General features: G+C 45.9%; 3 protein-coding genes and 1 long non-coding RNA gene across 6 annotated transcripts in view; 1 reads left to right on the forward strand and 3 right to left on the reverse strand.

Annotated features, from left to right (window-relative positions):
- LOC118284653 (CREB-regulated transcription coactivator 2) overlaps positions 1–2,503 on the reverse strand; it is a 29,555-nt gene extending 27,052 nt beyond the window's left edge. For both annotated transcript variants that reach the window (XM_035607545.2, XM_035607544.2), the window contains exon 1: positions 1,832–2,503. In XM_035607545.2, the coding sequence (XP_035463438.2) occupies positions 1,832–2,167 (336 nt within the window). In that variant the 5' untranslated portion in view covers positions 2,168–2,503. The remainder of the gene's footprint in view (positions 1–1,831) is intronic.
- Positions 2,504–3,396: 893 nt separating this feature from the next.
- LOC118284675 (zinc transporter ZIP1) lies at positions 3,397–9,569 on the reverse strand. 2 transcript variants are annotated; one of them, XM_035607606.2, is made up of 5 exons: positions 9,362–9,569; positions 9,059–9,106; positions 7,807–8,079; positions 7,036–7,166; positions 3,397–4,976 (listed from the first exon to the last, which is right to left on the reverse strand). In XM_035607606.2, exons 3-5 carry the CDS (start codon positions 8,009–8,011, stop codon positions 4,287–4,289), a joined length of 1,026 nt encoding a protein of 341 aa, XP_035463499.2. In that variant the 5' UTR covers positions 8,012–8,079; positions 9,059–9,106; positions 9,362–9,569; the 3' UTR covers positions 3,397–4,286. The 2 variants fall into 2 exon arrangements, with proteins under 2 accessions (XP_035463499.2, XP_035463500.2); XM_035607607.2 differs by lacking the exon at positions 9,059–9,106.
- Positions 9,570–10,796: 1,227 nt separating this feature from the next.
- LOC118284679 (histidine N-acetyltransferase-like) lies at positions 10,797–13,643 on the reverse strand. The gene is made up of 4 exons (XM_035607611.2): positions 13,507–13,643; positions 12,389–12,508; positions 12,079–12,303; positions 10,797–11,487 (listed from the first exon to the last, which is right to left on the reverse strand). The coding sequence occupies exons 3-4, from the start codon at positions 12,100–12,102 to the stop codon at positions 10,933–10,935; spliced, it is 579 nt and encodes a 192-aa protein (XP_035463504.2). The 5' UTR covers positions 12,103–12,303; positions 12,389–12,508; positions 13,507–13,643; the 3' UTR covers positions 10,797–10,932.
- On the forward strand, positions 13,601–18,361 carry LOC118284702. Its single transcript, XR_004784924.2, has 3 exons — positions 13,601–13,732; positions 15,705–17,771; positions 18,321–18,361. It is a non-coding gene; the product is annotated as an uncharacterized LOC118284702 (long non-coding RNA).
- Positions 18,362–22,094: the final 3,733 nt, after the last annotated feature.

Here is a 22,094-nt window from a genome sequence, read left to right on the forward strand (position 1 = left end):
GAGCGTTTCGGTTTGTGTCAGTCAGACAGAAAACATTGGTATTGCGATACACTGAAGTGAAATAAAAACCTAAATATGTATTTTGGACGTTTTCTTTCAGCAAGTCTGACAGAAAACATGTTATGGTGCAAAAACAACCCAAATATTATCGTCCAACAGATATGAGCCTTTAAATGTGCATTTATGTTTTTTTACATTTCACGTAAAATAAATGTTTATTATAGGTTGTATGTATTTGGTTGTATTTGCATTTTTAATTTACAGTTATTTCTGATAAGAAGTTTTTGGTTAAACTAAAATATCAATCCTCAATTACATTTCTTTGTCATAAAGGTTTGATAATGACATTTTAGGAATCATTGACAGATTTACATATATACCGATCGACATGGATTTTTTTGGAGGCCGATGCCGATTTCGTTATTAGAGAGTTAAAGATTCCCGATACGGATACATCGGTCTATATATATATATATATACATATAATTTAAAAAAAATATGTCAATGATTCTTAGATATCGTTATCAAACCTTTATGACTAAGATATGTAATTGAGGCATGATATTTTAGTTTAACCATAAACTTTATCAGAAATAACTATAAAAAAATTTTTTTAAATCTAAACATAAATGTAAAAATTTAAAGGCTCATTTCAGTTGGCAGATAATGTCAACTGAAATGTCAAACTTCTATTAAGTTTTCTATTAAAAACTTAATAGAAAACAACTGCTCGTGTTCAAGCTGCTGACGGACAGAAACATGAAATCTGAATTGACACGCAGTGATGATTTTCACGATAGTGACATTATCGACTCATCGTTTGACACATGAAGATTGAAATCAATACATTTGTATCGACCTCAATAACGTGCTTGTCTGTTGACATAAGAATGAATGTGTCGACAAGAGTCCTGGCAAAGTCTCGCTGCTTCTGTCCTCGTCGTGTGATTAATAAATCACAGGTTTGGTCTATAAAATGTCAGAAAATATGGATTTCTCAAATGTTGGGTAACATTTCTCTCAGCAGCGACAAAAAAATTGTGGAGGACTTGCACAAACGACCGAGCTCACACAAACCCAGTATTTTTAAAAATGGTCTTAAAGGAGACACTATCGTTTATCGCAATGATGTCGGGGGACAATATATCGTGCAACACAAGATAGTTATCGCGATAATCGCGATAAAAACCCGTCACACCAGTGTCCGTTGAGAAAAACGACAATTTAAGAACACATTGTTGGTGAGGACGGATGTGCCGGACAGACGGCATCACGAAGTCCACAGAGTACGACGTGCGAGTCGATCGATCAAAACGGGAAGAATCTAATATGAAAATAAGACACGGGGGGGGACGGAGATGGACCTGTTGAACCGAGTCCGCCCCGACACCGACATCGAAATAAAATCATTGAAGTCGTACGTGCTTCGCTTGTGTGTGTGTGTGTGTGTGTGTGTGTGTGTGCGCGCGCGCGCGTGCGCGCGACAGTGAGCGGCGTCGCGCCGACTTGCCGGACCTCTGGGACGGAGTTCGGCGGGACGGGGCAGGCTGACAGCAGCATAGTAAACAAGCCACAGTTAGCCGCCGTAGCTCGCTGCTCGCTGCTCGCTAACTGACGCTAACGGCGCGTCGGAAACGGACAAGCGGGGCGACGGACCCCCCCCCCCCCGCACTCCGTCGTCGCGACTTCCTTTTCACCGCGAACGCGGCGGAGCGCCATGTTCGGGGGGAGTGTGCCGAGCCCGAGCCCGAGCCCGAGCCCGAGCCGAGGCCTCTCTTCCTGCGGGCAGCTCGGCGGCTCCCCGCCGCCCCCGTCTCAACAACACACTCACCCGGGTCGAGGTGATGTCCATCATGACCTCCTGGAAGGCGGCCGTCTCCTCGGCCTGCCGCTGGGTGTGCAGCGCGATCTTCTCGCTAAACTTTCGCGGGTTCGACGCCCCGGAGCCGGCGCCCGAGGCGGGTCCGGGTCCCTGTCCACAGCCGCCTGAGCCCGTCGCAGACATCTTCGCCTGAGCGGACGGGGACGACTTGACGTAGTGGAATGATTTTCTCTTTTTTTCTTTTTCTCCACCGCACACAGAGAGGAGGAGGAACACAAAGCGAGGAGGTCTCACTCTGGCGGCTCCTTCTGGGACCAGAAACATCCGCCGGTTGTCTGTCCACATGATGAACAAGTTTAAAACTGAGAAGAACGAAGAGCAACTGTGTTTTCAAATGTTCAACTTCATATCACAGGATGAGTAGCCATTATTATTATTATTGATATTATTATTGATATTATTATTATTATATCAAGCATAAACAGAAAACTTAGACATTATTGCTTTGGGGTTCTTTTCAATGGAAGCAGATTTTTACCAAAAATCACACCTGAAATATGACAACTATAGTAGTGGGGTCAAAGTTCAGGCGGAGCTCTGGCCGCCATGGTAACACTCAGCCGTTCACCTGTTGGCTCACCTGCAGAGTCCCGGGGTCAAACGAGAACAAGGTGAACGCCCCCACATGCACACAAACACAGGATGACAGATCTGGTCGGCGTTTCAACCGACGTAGTGAGTCATCCTGTAAAACTCACTCTCGCGCGCGCGCGCACACCCACGCACACACACACACCAGCTTTGATTTCCGGCAGAATGTAGCAGCGCGCGCCACCTGCCGGCAGATTCCAGCCGCTGCACCGTCAACCGCTGGAAGCGACTTCCTGAGTTTAGTGTGTGTGTGTGTGTGTGTGTGTGTGTGTGTGTGTGTGTGGGTGAGAGTGTGTTTTTGTATTAACACCTGCTTCACCAGGAAGGTCAGAGGTCAAAGTTCAGGCCTTGGAGGCGGTGGGAGTTTCATTGTAACATTTTGTGTCTTTGTAGTCGTGTGTGTCTTAACTAAGCCCTGTGCCTTGTCAAACACTGTGTGTGTGTGTGTGTGTGTGTGTGTGTGTGTGTGTGTGTGTGTGTGTGTGTGTGTGTGTGTGTGTGTGTGTGTGTGTGTGTGTGTCGGTGATCAGGGCCCGAGGTGATGTACTTTGGAAGCTGGATATTTCATAAATTATCTCGTTAATGTTGCCTCTCGTCTTTTCAAATCCAACAGAATCAATAATCGATCACTAACAGATTCGCTCGTCTCACACTCGTCCGTCCTCTGGGAAAACGATTTGAGTCTGGACCTAAAATAATTTGGACATAAAATCCAAAGGGAGTTTTGATGAAATCGTCTGAACTTCAGGTGAAGCTATGGACGTTGTGAACATTCTTCTGTAACCAGCTGTGTTTATTAATATACTGTTGACAACTGTAACTAAACAAATAGCACAATAAAATAAAACTGTTGTATATTAAATATGTCTTCAAAGGGAAGTTCTAGTTATTTGTAGATATACTGAACATGAACAAACACTTCATCATTTATATAATGTGTTTATTAAAATGTTTTGTTCACAAATTTCCTTCTGGTTCAAACTGCTGCTTCCAGAATCATCTACAAAAAAATATTCTCCCAAAATAAGATGTCGGGTTACTATACTAATATTAAAAGTACTAATAATAAAAGTTAAAATCTAAAAATATTATAATCAATTGAAGAGAAAAGGACATTTAAAAGCAGAATTCAGAATCTCTTGTCTGTGAACTGAATGATGTTCATCATAATATATAACAAGATTTTCACACGGTGATTCTGAACAGTAAATACTTTGTGATTACTAAAATAAAAACATTTCTTTGTAATTTTCCTTTGTTGAAGAATATTTCCTTCAGCTCATTAAATCCATTTCAGAAAGATATAAACCGAATCAAAGCAGGCGTTGGCCTCCGCTCCTCTGGAGCCTGTAGTGTGAAGCGGCATCCGTGGTTACCACGGTAACGTTTTTGAACTCGCTGGTTCACTCGTTACCGAGGTAAATCACCACGGCAACCGATGCTTGAACCTCTCACTTTAAAACCTGTCAGCGACCCAAACTACTGAGCAATCAGATCAGAAGAAAAGAAAAAAAACGAGATCGTGGCGACGTTGTGCCCGTGGCGACTCTTCTGGGTAATATTGTGGATTTTCGTCAATTTCTTGAAAACAAACGTCCTTATCTCCACAAAATGCGTTCCCTGTTGCAGTCGCCTGCTTTCTTTGTGACTGATGTTTAAAGGGACAGAAATCGTGTTTTAATAAAACTGTTTTATTATTTTTTCAACATGTTGATTGGTCAGTCGATTGGTCAGTTGACAGGGTCTGTGAGCTTCTCGCTCGTGTCTCGTGACTGTGTGAACTCTTTCAAGCCAAACGCCTGCGTTGCCGTGGTTACAGTTTGATGAAGAGCACGGCGGTGACCACGGCGAAGCCCAGCAGCAGCATGGCCACCTTGGGGAGGCGGTGCCTGGGGGAGCTGAGCTCGTGCGGCAGGATCTCCATGAAGGTGATGTAGAGGAAGGTTCCCGTCGCCAGCCCCTCCAGCGAGCAGCGCGCCAGCTGGTGCTGCGGCTGCGCCCGGGTCTCCGTCAGGCAGATTCCCAGGCCGATACCCAGCGGGGACATGGCGGCGAACAGCAGCAGGCAGCCGGCCACCACGGTGCGCCGCAGCCGGCTCTGGAACAGCTTAAAGGCCAGGCTGAAGGAGATGACGCTCTTGTGGATCATCAGCGCCATGCAGATCTCCAGCACCTCCTTGCCCTCCTCCTGCAGCCCCACGGCCAGACCCTCAAACACCGAGTGCAGAGACAGAGAGAAGACCAGGATGAAGGCTCGCAGGGCCGACTGGGAGCCGAAGTCCACGTGGAAGTGGCCGCCTTCGGCCTCCTCCGAGCCTCGGCGGCGGTGATGATGATGATGATGACTCCTGTCGTTCGCCTGGACGCCGGAGTCCACCAGCAGAGAGCGACGCTCCTCCACGTAGAAGGACGACTGGTCCTTGAAGGCCAGGACCACCTGCTCCAGGACCAGCACCAGGAAGAAGCCCATGGCCACGATGAACTCAGGCAGAGGGAACTGGAGCTGTGAGGAGAGAAGAGCAGCAAAGATCACACCGGGTTCTGGAGGCTGGAGTTTGGGCTTAACCACTCGCCACCAAGTGTTAATCGTAACCGAGGACGGAACATTAGAGTCCGAAGAACCAAGAAGAACAGACCACAGACGATGTAAAAGGAGCAGACAAACCACTTCCTGAAGGGAAAAGTCTGTGACTCGAAAGATGGAGGCTGTGTGACACATGTCCCGCCCCTCACCCGGTAACAGCCAATCCTGTGCCGAACCCAGGACACAGCGGGCCAATCGTGTCGCTGCACCGACTCAAGCGTCAATACTCACAACCGCCTCATCTAGACCCTCTGTCACATGACGTTACTCGACTGCTAGCGTGCTAAATCGTTAGCCTCTATTGCTTCTAGACGCCGACGATAATGTTGCTATCGGCATCCGTGTTGTCGTTGCCCGGCAACGGTGCCATAAGCCCCGCCCCCCTCCACGTCAGCCGACGGGACCATTGACTGAGAGCTGCCTCTCGAGCAGGACGTGTCACTCCCAACAGCCTCACAGAAATATTATCTGCCGTGGTTTGTTGTGACTTCTGGCGCCCGTTGTTCGTTCGCCGATCTGCTGTCGCCATCTCTGTCGGAACAGGAAGACGAACTGCTGAGGAGAGACACGCGGCGGATGTGTAGAAGATTCAGATCAGAGGACGGAGAAAAAAAAAAACCTTCACAGACACGAACAGTTTGCTCTAATGTGTCCACTCTACAGACACATGCCGTGATGAGAATCAGCTCCGAAATGTTTTCCACTTTGTTTTCCACTTTGAATCATATAAAAATAATCTGCTATGCCTCATATATTTGTTAAACATTGTTAACCCCCCCATAACAGTTTTTAAAAAACTTCTGAAATGGTTCTGGAAACCATCCACCCGTCGAGGAATTCTGAGACTATGAATATTCACGATATGCAAATAACACAGGCCCCGCCCACCACAGCTGCTCACGCTAGGTTGAGCGAAGGAACAAAGATGGAGAGGGATGTGAAAACACCAGATTACAAGTCCTTGTAATGATCAGAGGGGGACTTTAAAGCTAGCGTGTCATATTTAGAAGGAACTTATTGGCATAAATTTAATATATTGTCCACAACTGTGTGTCCAATCACCTGCAACAAATTTTCCAGCGCTGCCGGAGACCGGAACGGCGGCGGCACGTCTCGTGCGTCTGTCGACAGATGAACAAGTGGGAAAAGCCAGAGTTCGCAACTTGGCCACCGGATGCCACCATATAATACAGTTACTGTTAAATACAGAACACCAGGGGTGCCCCCTTCAGTGTGTTTTAATGCTTTTCAACTGGAAGGCAACATGAGAAAACACTGTGTGCTGTACGAAAAGGGAGGGAGAGAGTCTGACACACACACACACACACACACACACATTCAGAGGAATCTATAACTGTTGTTGCCCGTGGAAGCACTGAAGCTGCTGGAGGTTCATCCAACAGTTTGTTCTGTGAGGGAGGAGAGAGATTCCCGTCAAACATGCCCCTCCTTACACACACACACACACACACACACACACACGTTTCCCAGCAGCCCCTCTTCTTGACACTGATCTTCGGCCCCCGTCCTTCTGGTCACTCCAACCCTTTTGTTAGTGGCTTTGTTACAGAGACACGTTGGAGCCTGATGATGAATCAAAGAACTTTCTCTAACCTTTGGTTATTTTACTTTTTGGGGATTGTGAGTTAAAACGATAAAAGAAATGAAGAAATGAATATATTTGGTCGTACCCGGTCACAAACACTGACACGGTGACTGGAAATTGCAAAAAAAAGCCCCGTTTTCATATCAGCCCACCACAAATGAGAAGCAAAGTGATCGATGACCTCACATGACAGAAACCATGGAAGGGGCGGGGCTTATGACCTGTACCGCAGCCAGACACCAGGGGGCGATCGTGACGACGTGTCAGCGCAGCACTATGTCAGTTTATGGTTGTGAATGATGGTCCACGTGTTCATGCTGCTGTAAGTGTGACAGTTTAAAGGGTCTGAAGTCTGAACTGGTCTGGTCTTACTGAGATCCCTGCGCTGCTGAAGGCCTGGTCGATGGCCTGCAGGTAGTCCGGCAGCAGGTCCAACAGGCAGGTGGCCAAGAAAACTCCCCCAGCGAAGCAGCTGATCAGACTCAGCAGTCGGCGTCGCAGGTCTGCAAGAACGGGAACCCCAATCAAACTCGACACCTGCTGCCATATTCTATATTCTATGCTCTGTAATATGTGTGTGGTATATTTATTCCACTCTGTAGTGCTGTAGTTCGCTTTGAATGACAACAGATCACTTCACAATAAAAGCCTCCCACTTTTAAGACTTTTATTAGCTGGACAAAATGTTGACTTTTATTCATCGCACTTAAAAGATTTTGGGAAATCTAATCTGGGAAGATAAAAAAGAAAAAGATAACTACGTGGTGTCATATGGGGGAAGGGTCATTAGCTAAATACTAAGATCTAGGTAATTTACACATACACGACATTGTAAATAAAAACAGATATGAATCAAAAGTCTGGTGATATACAACAACAAGTATTTAATATTTCAATAACGGGCCACTTTTTATGTTTCGGATTTTTTACACGTTAATAAACTTTAATAATCAAGTTTTACAGTGTACGTTCGCCTGGCAACTGCCAGTCTTCTAACTGATGTTCTATCATTTCATCTGTGATTTTCATTTTGATTCTGATGTTTTCTTTATTCGTAGTTTTACGAAGCGCATAACCGTTGCCACATCAATAAAGTTATTTATTATTCGTACATGCAGCATTCAGACGACTCTGCACTCTCACCTGGGTCCACGCTGCAGCGGCCCGTCCCCCGGACGAGGCAGAGCGGCGCGAAGCCGAACAGCAGCGTGACGGACAGGAGCACGGCCAGCGCTCCCAGCTTGATCTCCAGGGCGGGAACGTCGGCCGGGTCGACCCGCAGCCCCGCGGCTTCCCTCCCATCAGGCAGCAGGAGGGCGGAGGAGGAGGCCCGGCCGCCGACGGACATCTTGGATCTGGGTCCCTGAGCGGATCTCAAACGTGAGCCGCCATGGACTCACGCGACCGCCGCAGAATCTGCCCATCGGGACGAAACCACACGATCTGACACGACTCACACAAGTGTTTCATCTACCCACCCGGAATGTTCCGGCCCGTGAGCCGCTGGTCCGGACTCGGAGCATCTCCACAGCCACTGGATGGACACCATCTGTCCTCAAAGAGAGTCCCACTCGGTCTGGTTCTAATCTGATTACTCCTTTTTACCGCAGGCGTACACGGATTAGAGCTGCAACAGTTAATCCATTAGTAATCGATTACTAAACTAATCGCCAACTATTCTGATAGTCGATCAATGAGTCGTTTTGATGAAAAAAAGCAAAAATTCTCTGATTTCAGCTTCTTCAACGTGAATGTGTTCGGGTTTCTTTGCTCCTCTGTGACAAGGAGCTGAATGTCTTTGGTGTGAGGACAAAACACAACCTCATCCTGAGGCACGAGCGACACGTTTCACCGTTTTATGAACCAAACAACTAATCGATTAACCGAGAAAATACTCGACAGATTAATGGATAAAGACAATAGTGGTTAGTAAGTGGTCGCACCGTGTCAGTTATTAGTGCCAGGATGAAAATGACAGATTTAAAAAAGATGTGAAGATGTGAAGATCTTCCGATCACGAGGTTATCAAATGAAATGGTCTCCAAACGAGACGGACAATGAACCACTGAGATCACAGAGACCTGGGACACCGTCGACCACGTGAGGTTTAATATTCTGCTCCATAAACTGATGAAACGTCTCACACGAGTTTGTCTTTGACCTGGAACGAAGGAATGACACAGACAAAGAAGGATCTAAAAAGAGAGAGCGTTATGAAGCCCAACACACAATGTGAACGTGAAGGGAAGTGCGATCGGGTCAAGTCTCAGACTTTGCAAAACGCGATCAAAATGTAGTATTTTTGCCTCTTTTTTAAATACCAACTGAGAAGATGACAATGCTTCTTTGAAACACTTCATTTGAAGTTTTTAATAAACTCATTCATGTACAGTACCTGTTTGTATTGAGTCTTTTTTCAGGGAGGTGGATCTGCACAGTGTAGCTGATGAGGAGTAACAACAATTATTCTATAGACAACAACAACAACAATAATAATACTAATAATAATAATAATAAGGATTTGTTTGTGGGTGTAAACGTGACAAACAGTGACAGTAAGAAGAGTGGCAGTGACATGACCAGGTGATGTTCATGCTTCTTCATGAGTCTTTTTGTGAATGTCTTAATAACCCGTTGATTAATAAGTTCCCCATCAGCTGCTCCGCGGCAGAGCAGGACATCATGGACTTGTACTGACCTGGGAACTTTGGAGGAACTTGCTCCGGACCTCCGGACCTCCAGACCACCGGAAACAGCTGATCCTCCTCACGATTCAGATCTTCTGAAACGTGTCTGGGGTTTTTCTTTCTCCTTCTCCCGTGAAAACTGCTCGCTGACTTTTCTACACAGGATCCGGGAAGTGGCGGTGAGTCAGTTCCCATCAGCTGATCCCGCTCTGCGCTGCAGCTGCAGCTGCTGTCGAGTACAACACCACGACACAGCACGCTTCCGCTTTTCAAAATAAAACCTGTTTGACCCGAAATTGATATAACCATTTCATGCAAATTGTGGTATTTATAAAAACGATATTCCTGTTTCAAAGAAATGGTTTTATTTCCTGTATTTGTTGAATGTATAATGTAATTGTCATATTGGGTATATATTTATATCTAATACATGTAAATTGTAGTTGTTGTATTTAGGAGGTAAAATTTATGTATTCATACCTAATTAATATACATTGTTGTATTTGGAGACAATTGTTATACCTAATTAATATAAATTGTGTTTGTTGTATTTATATAAATCTACCTAATTAATATAAATTATTGTATTTGGAGACAATTGTTATATTTCTATTCACTTAAACCTATTGAAATAAATTGTTGTATTTGTCGTATTTTGGAGGTAATTGTTATATTTATTCATATTTATACTTTATTTAAATTGTTGTATTATTTGTAATTGTTGTATATATGGGGTAATTGTCATATTTATATATATATTATTATTTATTATTATATACCCTATAAATATAAATTGTTGTATTTGTTGTATTTAGAAGGTAATTGTTATATTTATTTATTTATTTATATATATATATGTTTATATGAAATAAGTATATATATATGTATATATATATATATATATATATATATACCTATTTCATATAAATGGTGGTATTTGTTGTAGTTGGTGTATTTTGAAGGTAATTGTTGTATTTAGAGGTTGATGGGAAAGTTGTAGATATATTTACATTAGTCCTATCATATAAAAGGAAATCGGCAATCGCTGCCCTATTTAAAATATACTTTGTGCTTTTATTTTGGTGAAATCACTTGTTTTTCCTGTGGTGTTGTGTCTAACTTGACGCTGCTGCAGCTGAGAGGAGGCCTGATGAGCCACATGAGTCTCCATCACTTTTCATCACTGATTAATCACAAACGGTAAATGCTTTGACTTCGCTGTCTCTGTCGGCGGCAGCAAACACACAACAACACGTTACACGTTTAAACTAATGGTTCTGGAACACGTGACCCCTCAGGTCACGTGTTCCATGGACGTTGATGACGGAAAGCTTCAATAGTCATTGAGAAGGTTTTAACAGCCTAGTTAATAATATCAGTCAGGAAACCAAACAGAGTGTAACACAAGATCACAAGCTCTTAAAGAACAAACATGGATACAGATGATACACAGGAAGATCAGCCATTTATTCCAAACGCATGGCACTCATTGGAGACCGTTAGAAACCACAGCAAGAACTTCCAAAACCCCCTGGACACCCTGCCGGCCTAAAGATCAGCCTAATTTCGTCGCTGAGGATATTCAGACGTCTGTCTCCAGTACGATCTCCTCCCAGTAGTCCCGAAAAAACGACACGTTGGCTTTATTCTGGCAGAACTGACGTAACCCGGACCAGACCGCAGGGTCCACAAAGACGCAGAGGACCAGATACCCTCGGAGACTTGGCAGCAAAGCTTCAAGCTGAGCCAGGAACACGGCGCAGACCGAGGCCAAACTGTGGCCAAAAACATTGACGTTGATGCGCAGGGCATGCCGGTAGGGGACGGCGTACGGCGGGCTGCACAGGCTGACAACGGTGGGCTCCAACACGCGGTCCGCCATCCACATCGGCCCCCTGCGGCGCAGCACCTCCAGATTGGCCTCCACGGGCCTCAGGGGCTCCCAGTCATCGATGATGGTTTTGCCGGGCAGCAGGTTGGAGACCACATGGTCGCTGAGGATCAGGGTCTCCGCCTGCTGCTGGGTCAGCACAACGGGACCGCCGGTGGAGGCGTCAGCCTGGCGGGAGAGTCTGGACCTGAGCTCAGCGATGAAGAGGCCGAGGTGGGCAGCCTCGCAACACAGAGACAAGATGGCCTGCAGAGGGAAGCACAGTCAACATCGGGAGTTCGGGTGAGTTGTCGGTGAAGAACGGAGCAGTCTGGTTCACTTGAACGAGCCACGCAGAGGTTGTGACTACTGGTAGTGCTATGGGGCAATATCTTGTCAAGGACGGGCTATGACTTTATTGAATTGTTCACGTGTGAAAGAAATTTCAAAAGTTCTCGTTGGATATAAAATCAAATTCAGGAATGAGGAAAAACAGTTCACCTCAACTTGTCGGAGTGTTCGACACAAAATGACAGATGGAGAGTTGATGTAAACGTGGTTGTTTCTGAAAGGTGGAGTGTTAAGACTGTCCGGGGCCGGCCCAAGTCCACATCAGGAAATCGACAAGCCTTTTTTCTTCCGCAACATGAGGGAAGATGTCTTTGTACATCCCACCACATGACATTGTATTGTACAATATATATTATATACAATATGTGCCTATATCGCTGCCAAAAACATTGTATTCCATTACACACACAACCCCCCCCCCCCCAGTATTGATGTACTTTATGTACTTACTTAGGTATTTCACCATAATTGAAAGAGTTTTTTTTAGTTGTCCGCTGTGGGACTCACCTCTTTAGCAATGACTCGGTACATGGCCAGTTGTCGTGGCGAAGGCTGGTCCCCTCAGCTCAGCCTGAAAGCAGAGACTTCTGGGTAGTGGTGGCGGACGTAGCCGGTCACGTGCCTCTTCAGTGCAGCGGCGACGCCGCTGCCTCTCAAATCAGCTACCACCCTGAAACCCTGCAACACGACCGTCCGACCTCCGTCCACGAGCAGCGTGGACTCCAGCGCCACCTACAGGTGCACACAAGGGTGAGCCGAGACGCTCCGGTTTGTTTCCGACGTGTCGTCGAAAGGAGCTCGGACGAACAACGCTCACCACTCTGTTGTTCATCCGAGCGATGAAGACGAGGCGTCCGGGCTCCTGCAGCCAGCGGTGGAAGAACGCAGCCATGTAGTCCAACCCGTTGTAGTCGTCACAGCTGCAGATGTCCAGGACCTGCGTCACAAAGACCCTCACAGCTGTTGACCCGGCGGCTTTCCCCCAGTGGGACTTCATCTGTTCTCTGACCACGATCGCTCAAGACACAACAACGACTTCCCATTTCACGGTGAAACGTCAGAACGCGCGGCAACACGCCAGCCAGCTGGCTGAGACGCCGACAACACACTCACGGAGAGGTGGGAGTTTGTTCACGTACAATGCCTGTCACTCACAAAAACAGGACTCCAGAATTCAAAATGTGGCCCAATCCCTGTCGGGTTTAGACAACGGGCAGAATCTCAGCCACTGAGGTTTTTGTAGTTGATCTTCAGAAATGTGTCGTTTCACCAGGACAGACGCATCAACAACATCCACGACACATGACGACGTGGTTCAGTGTCAGTGGAGTCGGATTCTGTTTCCATAAGTCCTGTGAATCCTCCTCGACACCTTTGACCTCGTGACCTTTGACACCGAGGTCGAGGAACAGTGGAGAGGAAGGACGGTCGACTGCACCCTCAGTGTCCTCAGGCCCTGAGCTCTCCCAGACTTCACGTTACCATGACAACACCGAAACGCGTGGCTCAGTTTTTTGGGGCAAGTTTGGGACTTTGTAGTGCCGCTCCATTGAACTCATGGGGACAGTTGGAGGTGGCGTGTGCTCCACTGAGTGCTACTTCTGGGCAAATAAGTAATTTACTTTTGCCACTGATTTGCTAAAAACGTAAAGAAACGGTTAAAGATTCCCCCTCCCTCCGCTTTGCTACGCCCCACGTGCACGTGACCTTTTTTTCCAGATGTAAACTCCCACGAGGCTCGTGCCAGGAGCTTTTGAGCGCGTCTCTCAGAAATGTGATTCAATTGGGACAAGAAGTAAAGTGAACTGAATACAGGAATCATTTCTTTGCAGCAGTTGGTGCTCGGGCCCTGGTGCTGGTGAAAGATTATCAACATGTAAAGGAAAAGTGAAGCTGCCATACTTTAACATACAGTATGTATACATGTATATTCACCTGCTGGAGGTCCTTCTCCTCCGCGAGGCTGTACTCCACATCACAGGCTTCTCCCGCTGCAGACATCCCGCAGCTGCGGATTCTGCTGATTGACCCTGACTCTGAAGCGGAGCCGCGAACACTCTGGTGTCGGCTGTTGGCGACGGGCCTGGGTCTTCGTCCGGCTCAGGAAGCGACTCTAATGTGGCACAGAGAAGAAATACAGAAAGACATAACACGGGGTCACGTGAGTTCAAGACACACAAAGGTAGCGACACCGATGGAACAATAGTTCCTTCAGGTCCAATTTCTGTGGCTGGTTCAGATGATGTAGACAGAAGAGCCACAGCACGGCGTCACCATTTTAGTTTTAAACTAGGCGCGTGTCAAACGATAGGCTGTGGAAACAGACTCAACTTACAACACAGTGTGCTTCAATCCCGCCAGTAAACTCTGGTCGATCCGTTCAGCACCTCTGACAGTGCGATGTCTCCGTCTGCAAGGGGGCGTCTGGTAAATCATTTCCACTTGTGAGTTACTAATCCCGAGATAGTAGGTCATTTACGCCGGGGTCTGTTCGTGTCATGCACAGAGCTGGATGGAGTTAGAAAAGCAGGGAGTTCAGCAGGATGCATTCATACCAGAAATAAAGCTGGAACCATTTTCTTAACTTTTTCCCCCGGAAAGAGTAAAATAAAATGAAAAGGAAAAATACAGAGACTTCTTTTACACTTTTCTGACTTCATGTGTTATGAAATGATTACGCATAGTTTTTGTCGGTATAAAATACATTTTGGCCGTATTTTTAAATAAATCCTAAATACCAACCAAGCTGAACATAAGAGAGGTTGTTGGCTGAATCAGTTTTGCTTTGGCGTAGCATGCTGCCTCTGTACGACCGTGAACAGACCACAGGTGACCCGTCAGACTTCTTGAAGGTGACGCGCGCACCAAGTGAACTGAACCGGTTCGAAGACGATTTCTCTTTTAGCGCCGCGGTGACGCCTCATGACGCCTGCTGGACAAAACGTGGCGTTGCATCTTTCCGGAGGGATTCCGATGCGGTGTGTGCCTGGAGCCTGTATTCTCTGTAGTGGCCAGCAGAGGGCGACTGAGCTTCACCACCATGCAGTCGATGGTCCCACTCTTTAGTCACAGAGAACCCGACGGTGCGTTCGCACCGGACGCGACGCAGAGCAGCAGATTTGCGTGAGTGCATTACACTCAATGAACACAAAAAAGATACGAGTAGAGGCGTGAATTTGGCGTCACCGATGCACTAGGCGTCGTGACGTACTTCCGTTTCAACTCGGAGCGCTGCTGTGGCCCACTTTGTCCGGCGTCATCGAATATTTGACGACGTACTAAGTTGTCACGGGGTGTCCGACCTGTCCTGACCGGAGAGGACGACGGCTGGTGAACATACACCTGGATCGTTTCTCCGTCACCTCTGTGTGGTGGCCGGGCGAAGAGGGAGGAGAGGGCTTTGTTCAGAAGTCTGTGGGAGAAAGTGGCAGGAGGAACTGGCGATTATCTGCGTTATTCACCCGAATTATGCAAATAAGCACAAATGTTCAAGCGACCAAACCCAGATACTCGTGCGAGTAAAACGTGGCGTCCGGTTGTGAACGCACCATAAAGGGTCTAACGTGAAGAGATATGTGACCAGTGAGCCGTTAGACACATTCAGCGGAGCTCCTGATTTGACTGGCCTGATCCCGGCGGTCACAGGACAAAGCTTCTCACAGCGTTGGCACACACGACCTCGACAGCATCGGGGCTGTATCTCTCTCTATCTACCTCCATTGCTCTATAAAATGCACATTTATCATTTGGCGAAAGGTGCCGCGTTCATATCACAAACTATTCAAATCAGACAAAAATTTAAATGTCTATCGTCCATAGCAGATGTCTGAAAGTCGCACTTATCCCACCACGGGTCTCGGGTCGAGTTCTCAGTTTTCAGTTTTGGTCCCCTAGCTGGTAGGAATTGCCTGTGATTGTGACATCAAATTTCAGTTATGAGGGATTAGTCCTTACCGTGATGGTGGGAGGTCATAAAGTGCCTGACACCTGTATTCTCTCTAATCGCCAGTAGGGGGAGACTCCACTGGTGGCAAAAAGAAGTCCGTTTCTGTAGAAATCTTTGAGAAAACGACTGTACTTCTCACTTGATCTACACTGATCAGCCATAACATTTTTGACTGTTGATTGTGTAGGTTCCCTTTTGCCGCCCAAACAGCCCTGACCCGTGGAGGCTCGGACTCTACACGACCTCTGAAGGTGACGCCACAGCGTCTGGCACCAAGAGCAGCAGATCCCTTCAGTCCTGAACGTACATGGATCGGACTCGTTTGTCCGGCCGATCCCACCGCTGCCCGGTTGGATTGAGACCTGGGGAACCTGCAGGCCTTGTTGTGTTTGTCACACCACTCCTGAAGCATTTGTGCAGTGCGGCAGGTGGAAGAAGAGGTCACTGCCATAGGGGAAACCTGCTTCCGTGCAGGGGTGAACTTGGTCTGCAGCAATGTTTAGGTAGGTGGTAAATGCTACTGGACCCTTGACTTCCTGACGGAACGCCCCCAGGTGGTGAGAATGGGCAACATCACCTCCTCTGAAATATCCCTGAGCACAGGAGCCCCCCAGGGCTGCGTACTCAGTCCCCTCCTGTACGCCCTGTACACACACAACTGCGTGGCCACACATACTTCCGATGCCATCGTCAAGTTTGCAGACGACACTATAATAATAGGCCTCATCAACGACGATGAGACCAGCTACAGAGAGGAGGTCGAGGCCCTGGCGTCATGGTGCCGAACAACAACCACTCTCTCAGCGTCTGCAGGACTAAGGAAATGATTGTGGACTCCAGGAAGTGACGGGGGGGGGGGGTCCTCTGTCCAAACAGGCAGACTCTGCAGTCAAATCTGCCCAAAAACGCCGCTACTTCCTGAAGAGACTCAAGAAGTTGGGCATGTCTGCTCCGACACTCACAAACTTTCATCCATGCACCATCGAAAGTGTCCTCTCTGGCTGCATCACTGCCTGGTGTGGCAGCTGCACTGCTGCGGACCACAAGGCCGTCCAGAGGGTGGTGAAGACAGCAGAGCGCATCATCGGTCGCCAGCTCCCCTCTGTGCAAGGCATCTATCACACACGATGCCTTGAGAAAGCACGGAAAATCACCCAGGCTCTGGTCTGTTCTCATTGCTGCCGCCTGGGAGACGCTACCGCAGCATACAGGCGCGGACCACCAGACTCAAAGACAGCTTCCACCCCCAAGCCATCAGGCTGCTCAACCAGCAAGCTGAACCCAGCACTTAGACACTGATAAGATTTATCACACTACTGACACTTTGCACCAAAACTTAATGCCAATGCCAATTAATGCCAAGGGACATCCTTACCTACTGTCACTGTCGTGCTTTTACTGTATTGAATGCCACTTATTATTTCTCTTGCTTGCCCTTAATATTATTATTTCATTTTGTTTGAACTGCGGAACTGCTGCGGGCCTCGTACTAAGTATTTCATTGCCCAGTGTAATCCTGTGTTGTACTGTACATATGACGAATAGACTTGAATATAAGTGTCAAAGTCACATCCACATGAATGGCAGGAGCCCAGGTTTCCTTTCTTCTCACCCCAAATTGTAAATGGCCGAATTGTGAACACTGTAAAATGACAGGTCAGGGACAAACAAGAGCAAATAGTGGATAATGCTCAGAGGCTTTTTTCTGTATTTAGTTTTTTGTGTTTTTTGAATTAACGAATGAAGCGCTCCATTTATGAACTGGCGCAGAATAACTGGGAGGGCGTCATGGAGAGAAAACATCCAGAGCAGGACTGAGACACCAGAGACGTGTCCCTCTCAAAGTATCTTCTGCTGAAAACAAAGGGCATAAGGAGAACCACTATATCTATCTCGACAGCTGATTCGTATGAAAAACAGAACTATCAACCACACGACGCAATATCTGACACGTAATTCAACCCGTGTCAATATTCAAACCAGCCTCTGATTTGAATATAGTGCAGTTGTTCTCACAAAAACGTGTCAGGCTTTTACTACGGGCAGCTGTAAAATTGTTCATCCTAATAAAGTTTTGCACTGCACCGCTGGGGAAATATTGGACCATCATTGGTGCTGCTATCGACTCGCTGTGGGCTGGAGCTTTCAAATGAGCCCTCGGGCAACGTGCTGTCATCAGGTGTATCGTTCCCCACTGTATATAAGGAGGGGCCTTTCTCTGTCCTCGTAGTCTTGGGCCCATTCACTGCAGAAGGTAAGACCTCCGACTCAACTTCTCCTCTCGAGCTACTCCTGCGAGCCGACTGAACGGAGGTCCCACGGTGGCTCCCTGAATTTTTTGTTTGGAGGTTTTCAGAATCGTTTTTTAAGATTTAATGTTTGAAGCCATTGATGGTCTGGTCCCAGCTCATTTGTCAGAGATTTGAACTCCCCACAAGTACACCGGGGCGTTGCAGTCTTCAGGTCAACTCTTTTTAGAAAGCCCGAGGTCGAGGTTTAAGCAGACTTATGCTCTATCTCCGACTCAGCACTTTTTGAACCTTAAAACATATTTATTGAGAACAACTTTTGAAACTTAGCACGTGACACTTTGCTTCTACTTTTTATATGAACCTTTGTCTGATTTTACAATTTGTTTTATTCTATTTTATGTTATATCTTGATGTAAAGCACTTTGGATACCTGGTGATTGCTGTAAAGCGCTATATAAATAAATGTTGATTGATTGACTGATCCTTTTAACAATTTATTATTATTATTATTATTATTATTATTATTATTGTTATTATTATTATTCTTCCAGGTTTGCTGGTGTCTCGTTTCCACTGTCTTCAATCCAGCGGTAAGTCCAGACTTGACCTGTCCATGTATTGTCTTACTCTGTACTGCTACACTGTAAAATATAATAGGTTATAAAGAAACTGTAAGTGGGACATAACAAATTTAATATATTATAGTCGGTTGAAGAAAAGGTAAGCATTGCAACTCAGTAATCAACTTTTAAGACACTACAACTGTAATGATGCTCTGAGAAAAGTTGGTTCCCTTTTCTTTACGACCGTACCTGAACTTTAACTGGGCACAAGGCCAACTTTAAACCAGGGGTAACTTCAGAGACACAACGTCCTCATCCTCTCGCTCTGTCGGGTTTGGTTCAGTTTTGCTCAGCAGCCGTCTGCGTTAACGTTAACATTTGTCATTGTGGCATATTTATTAGAAGGAATGAAGAAACGTGGATTCATCTTTTACATTCTCTGTTCACCTCGCCAGATTCCAACTCTTGAAAAATGAAGACCCCGATCTTGGTTGCTCTGCTTCTCCTCCAGCTGTCAATCATAATATATGGGACTAATGGAGTAAGTTTGACTTATTTCCACAGTTTCATTTATCATATTTTCTGCTCCTGTTGCTGCTATTAAAATAAATGTTATGGAACTAAAGGAAACAGAAGCTTACAGAAAGTCTAAAATAATTCAAGGGAAAAGTCGTAAAATTCCAGTCAAAGGCGGTGGTGATGATTAATGTTCATTTTTAGACACTGAAAGTTTGGAATTGTCTCGAAATCGAGCAAAGTCTATGGAAGTGGCTGTTATCAAGTCAAGCAAACCCACAACTCGGTCCGTTAACGTGGGACCTTGTCTCCTGTAGAAAACATCATCACATGAGCTCCTCTGTCGTTTCATGGTTGTGTTGTTTTGCAGTGATTGAAAAGTTTGAATGAATGTCCTTCTTTCCCTTTTCACAGTACAAGTTTGGAGATATGATTTCTTTCCCACGTTTCAAGGCGTGCGTTACGCCTATCTACAAGCATTTTGCTGTTTTTGTCAATGATAAAGAGTTCCCAAATAAGAAGCCTGGCGAGGACATATTCCACCTCACACGTGAGTGTTTCATTTAATAGAAATGGCAACTTCTCTTCCTGATTGGTTCTCATTAGTCAACGACCAGCCTCGCTAACACTTCCTGTCAGAAACAGTTCCACCATGTCACGTGGCTGGTCCATTTTAGCTCAGTTTCTGAAACTGAGCTAAAATGCTTGTGTGGAATAAGCGCTGCATGAACGTGTGTGTGTGTGTGTGTGTGTGTGTGTGTGTGTGTGTGTGAGAGAGAGAGAGAGAGTGTCTAAATGCATTTACTTTTACTGTTCAGAGGAGGAAAAACATTTGTAAGTTTGTCATATTCATATTTTTATATTTATTCAACTTCCTAAAGCAAGTGGCGGATGTCATTTTGGAAAATTGAGTGACGAGCCGGAACAAGCGCTGTCAAATTACCCGGATGTAACGCATGTTGACAATGACGCAAAAATAGAAGCACGAATCCTTGAGAAAATAAAGACCTGTGGAAAGTATAATCTCCTGACCAACAACTGTGAACACCTTGCGACCTATGTGCGCTATGGAGTCGCAAGTACGAAGCAGGTATGTGGCACATTCAGCAGTGTAGGCCATCAACAGGGTGACCAGGGTAATCTGGTCGCCGTGACGTTTCCTGCAAAACCGATTTGGTTTAGTTGCAGCGAAACTTCAGTCTGAATCTGAATCTGATGTTATCTTATTTGGTTTATTCTAGCATGGAGCCACTGCACAAGCATTTACTCGTGTCTGCAAACAAGGAAAACCAATCACTCAAACACCCGTAGACCTTGAGTCCCCTTCCTGTGAAGCGATGTGCAGCAGGGCGACTGGCTGAAGTTCTCATCCCATCATGTTTTCTTTCCTCTCCTCTGTTGTTGAAATAAAATGAAAACTGAGCAAGAGCTGTGAGTCTTTTTCCCCCTGTATCTGGCATTTGCTAACAATTTATATGACGTGGATGTTTTACAGCGATTATGTTGTGATTACACAGCAGGAAATGTATTATTGGATGGATATTGTTTTTCCTTCAATATGAGTTTGCAGCTTCTCGTTTTTTGAATCGTGTTTATTTGCCAAGTGGGTTGTCGCATACAGGAAATGTGCTTTGGTGACTAGTGCATTACAAACATAGTGAAAAATAAGGGGGGGAATAAAGCAATTAACTTAAAAAACAAAGAGAAGAGCTGCCGTACATTAAAAATGTCTTATGAAAAAAATTCATAAGAATGTGCAATATAAAAAATTGTGCAATGTGTTGCTGAGATTGACAGCTGATACAGGATCATACATCAACAGTTTACAGTTAACACTTTCTAATGTCAATAACTGATTTTCAATTGTGTTTTTCAGAGTTTACAAATTCCTAATCAAAAAAACAATTCAAGTTATGAAATCCATCTCATATAAACGCGAGTCGCTCAAATTCGACAGACCAAATTCAAAATTCGGGGGGAAGAAAATTTCTGATGCAACATCCGGGACACCAAGGAAAAGCAATCGATGCTGTGTGAACTCAAACCAACATCCAGCCGATCCCTGCGGTAAAGTCAAAGCCCCAGTGTGTAATTTTCTGGTGGTAAAGATGCAAAGTCGCAAAAAATTCAACGTGAGCGCAAAGTATTCTGGACCGTTTTGTGCACCAACCGTATTCAAAACGACGTTGAAACATGGAGACTCACACGGAGGTCGGGTCCACCTCATGGAACTATATTGAACCATTCAGATTGATTATACATACATGTATATATATGTATATATGTATAAAATGGGTAGCTCAAATCAAGCAATCTGATTGGTTCATAGCCGTGGTATGATGAGTGTATACCACGGCTATGACGTCGAATCAGTTTGCACAGGTCCGTATCACTCCGCTCCTGCGGAAATAACGACGTGAGTAGACGTGAGTAGACGTGAGTAGACGTGAGTAGACGTGAGTAGATGTGAGTAGATAGATGTGAGTAGACGTGAGTAGACATGAGTAGACGTAGTAGACGTGAGTAGACGTGAGTAGATGTGAGTAGACGTGAGTAGACGTGAGTAGACGTGAGTAGACGTGAGTAGACGTGAGTAGACGTGAGTAGATGTGAGTAGATAGATGTGAGTAGACGTGAGTAGACATGAGTAGACGTAGTAGACGTGAGTAGACGTGAGTAGATGTGAGTAGACGTGAGTAGACATGAGTAGACGTAGTAGATGTGAGTAGACGTGAGTAGACGTGAGTAGACGCAGTAGACGTGAGTAGACGTGAGTAGACGTTAGTAGATAGATGTGAGTAGACGTGAGTAGACGTGAGTAGACGTGAGTAGATGTGAGTAGACGTGAGTAGACGTGAGTAGACGTGAGTAGATAGATGTGAGTAGACGTGAGTAGACGTGAGTAGACGTAGTAGACGTGAGTAGACGTGAGTAGACGTGAGTAGACGTGAGTAGAAGTGAGTAGACGTAGTAGACGTGAGTAGACGTGAGTAGATGTGAGTAGAAGTGAGTAGACGTGAGTAGACGTGAGTAGACGTGAGTAGACGTGAGTAGACGTGAGTAGATGTGAGTAGATAGATGTGAGTAGACGTGAGTAGACATGAGTAGACGTAGTAGACGTGAGTAGACGTGAGTAGATGTGAGTAGATGTGAGTAGATAGATGTGAGTAGACGTGAGTAGACGTGAGTAGACGCAGTAGACGTGAGTAGACGTGAGTAGACGTGAGTAGATAGATGTGAGTAGAC

This window comes from Scophthalmus maximus, chromosome 10 (assembly GCF_022379125.1).
Source record: "Scophthalmus maximus strain ysfricsl-2021 chromosome 10, ASM2237912v1, whole genome shotgun sequence".
NCBI classification, from domain to species: Eukaryota; Metazoa; Chordata; class Actinopteri; order Pleuronectiformes; family Scophthalmidae; genus Scophthalmus; species Scophthalmus maximus.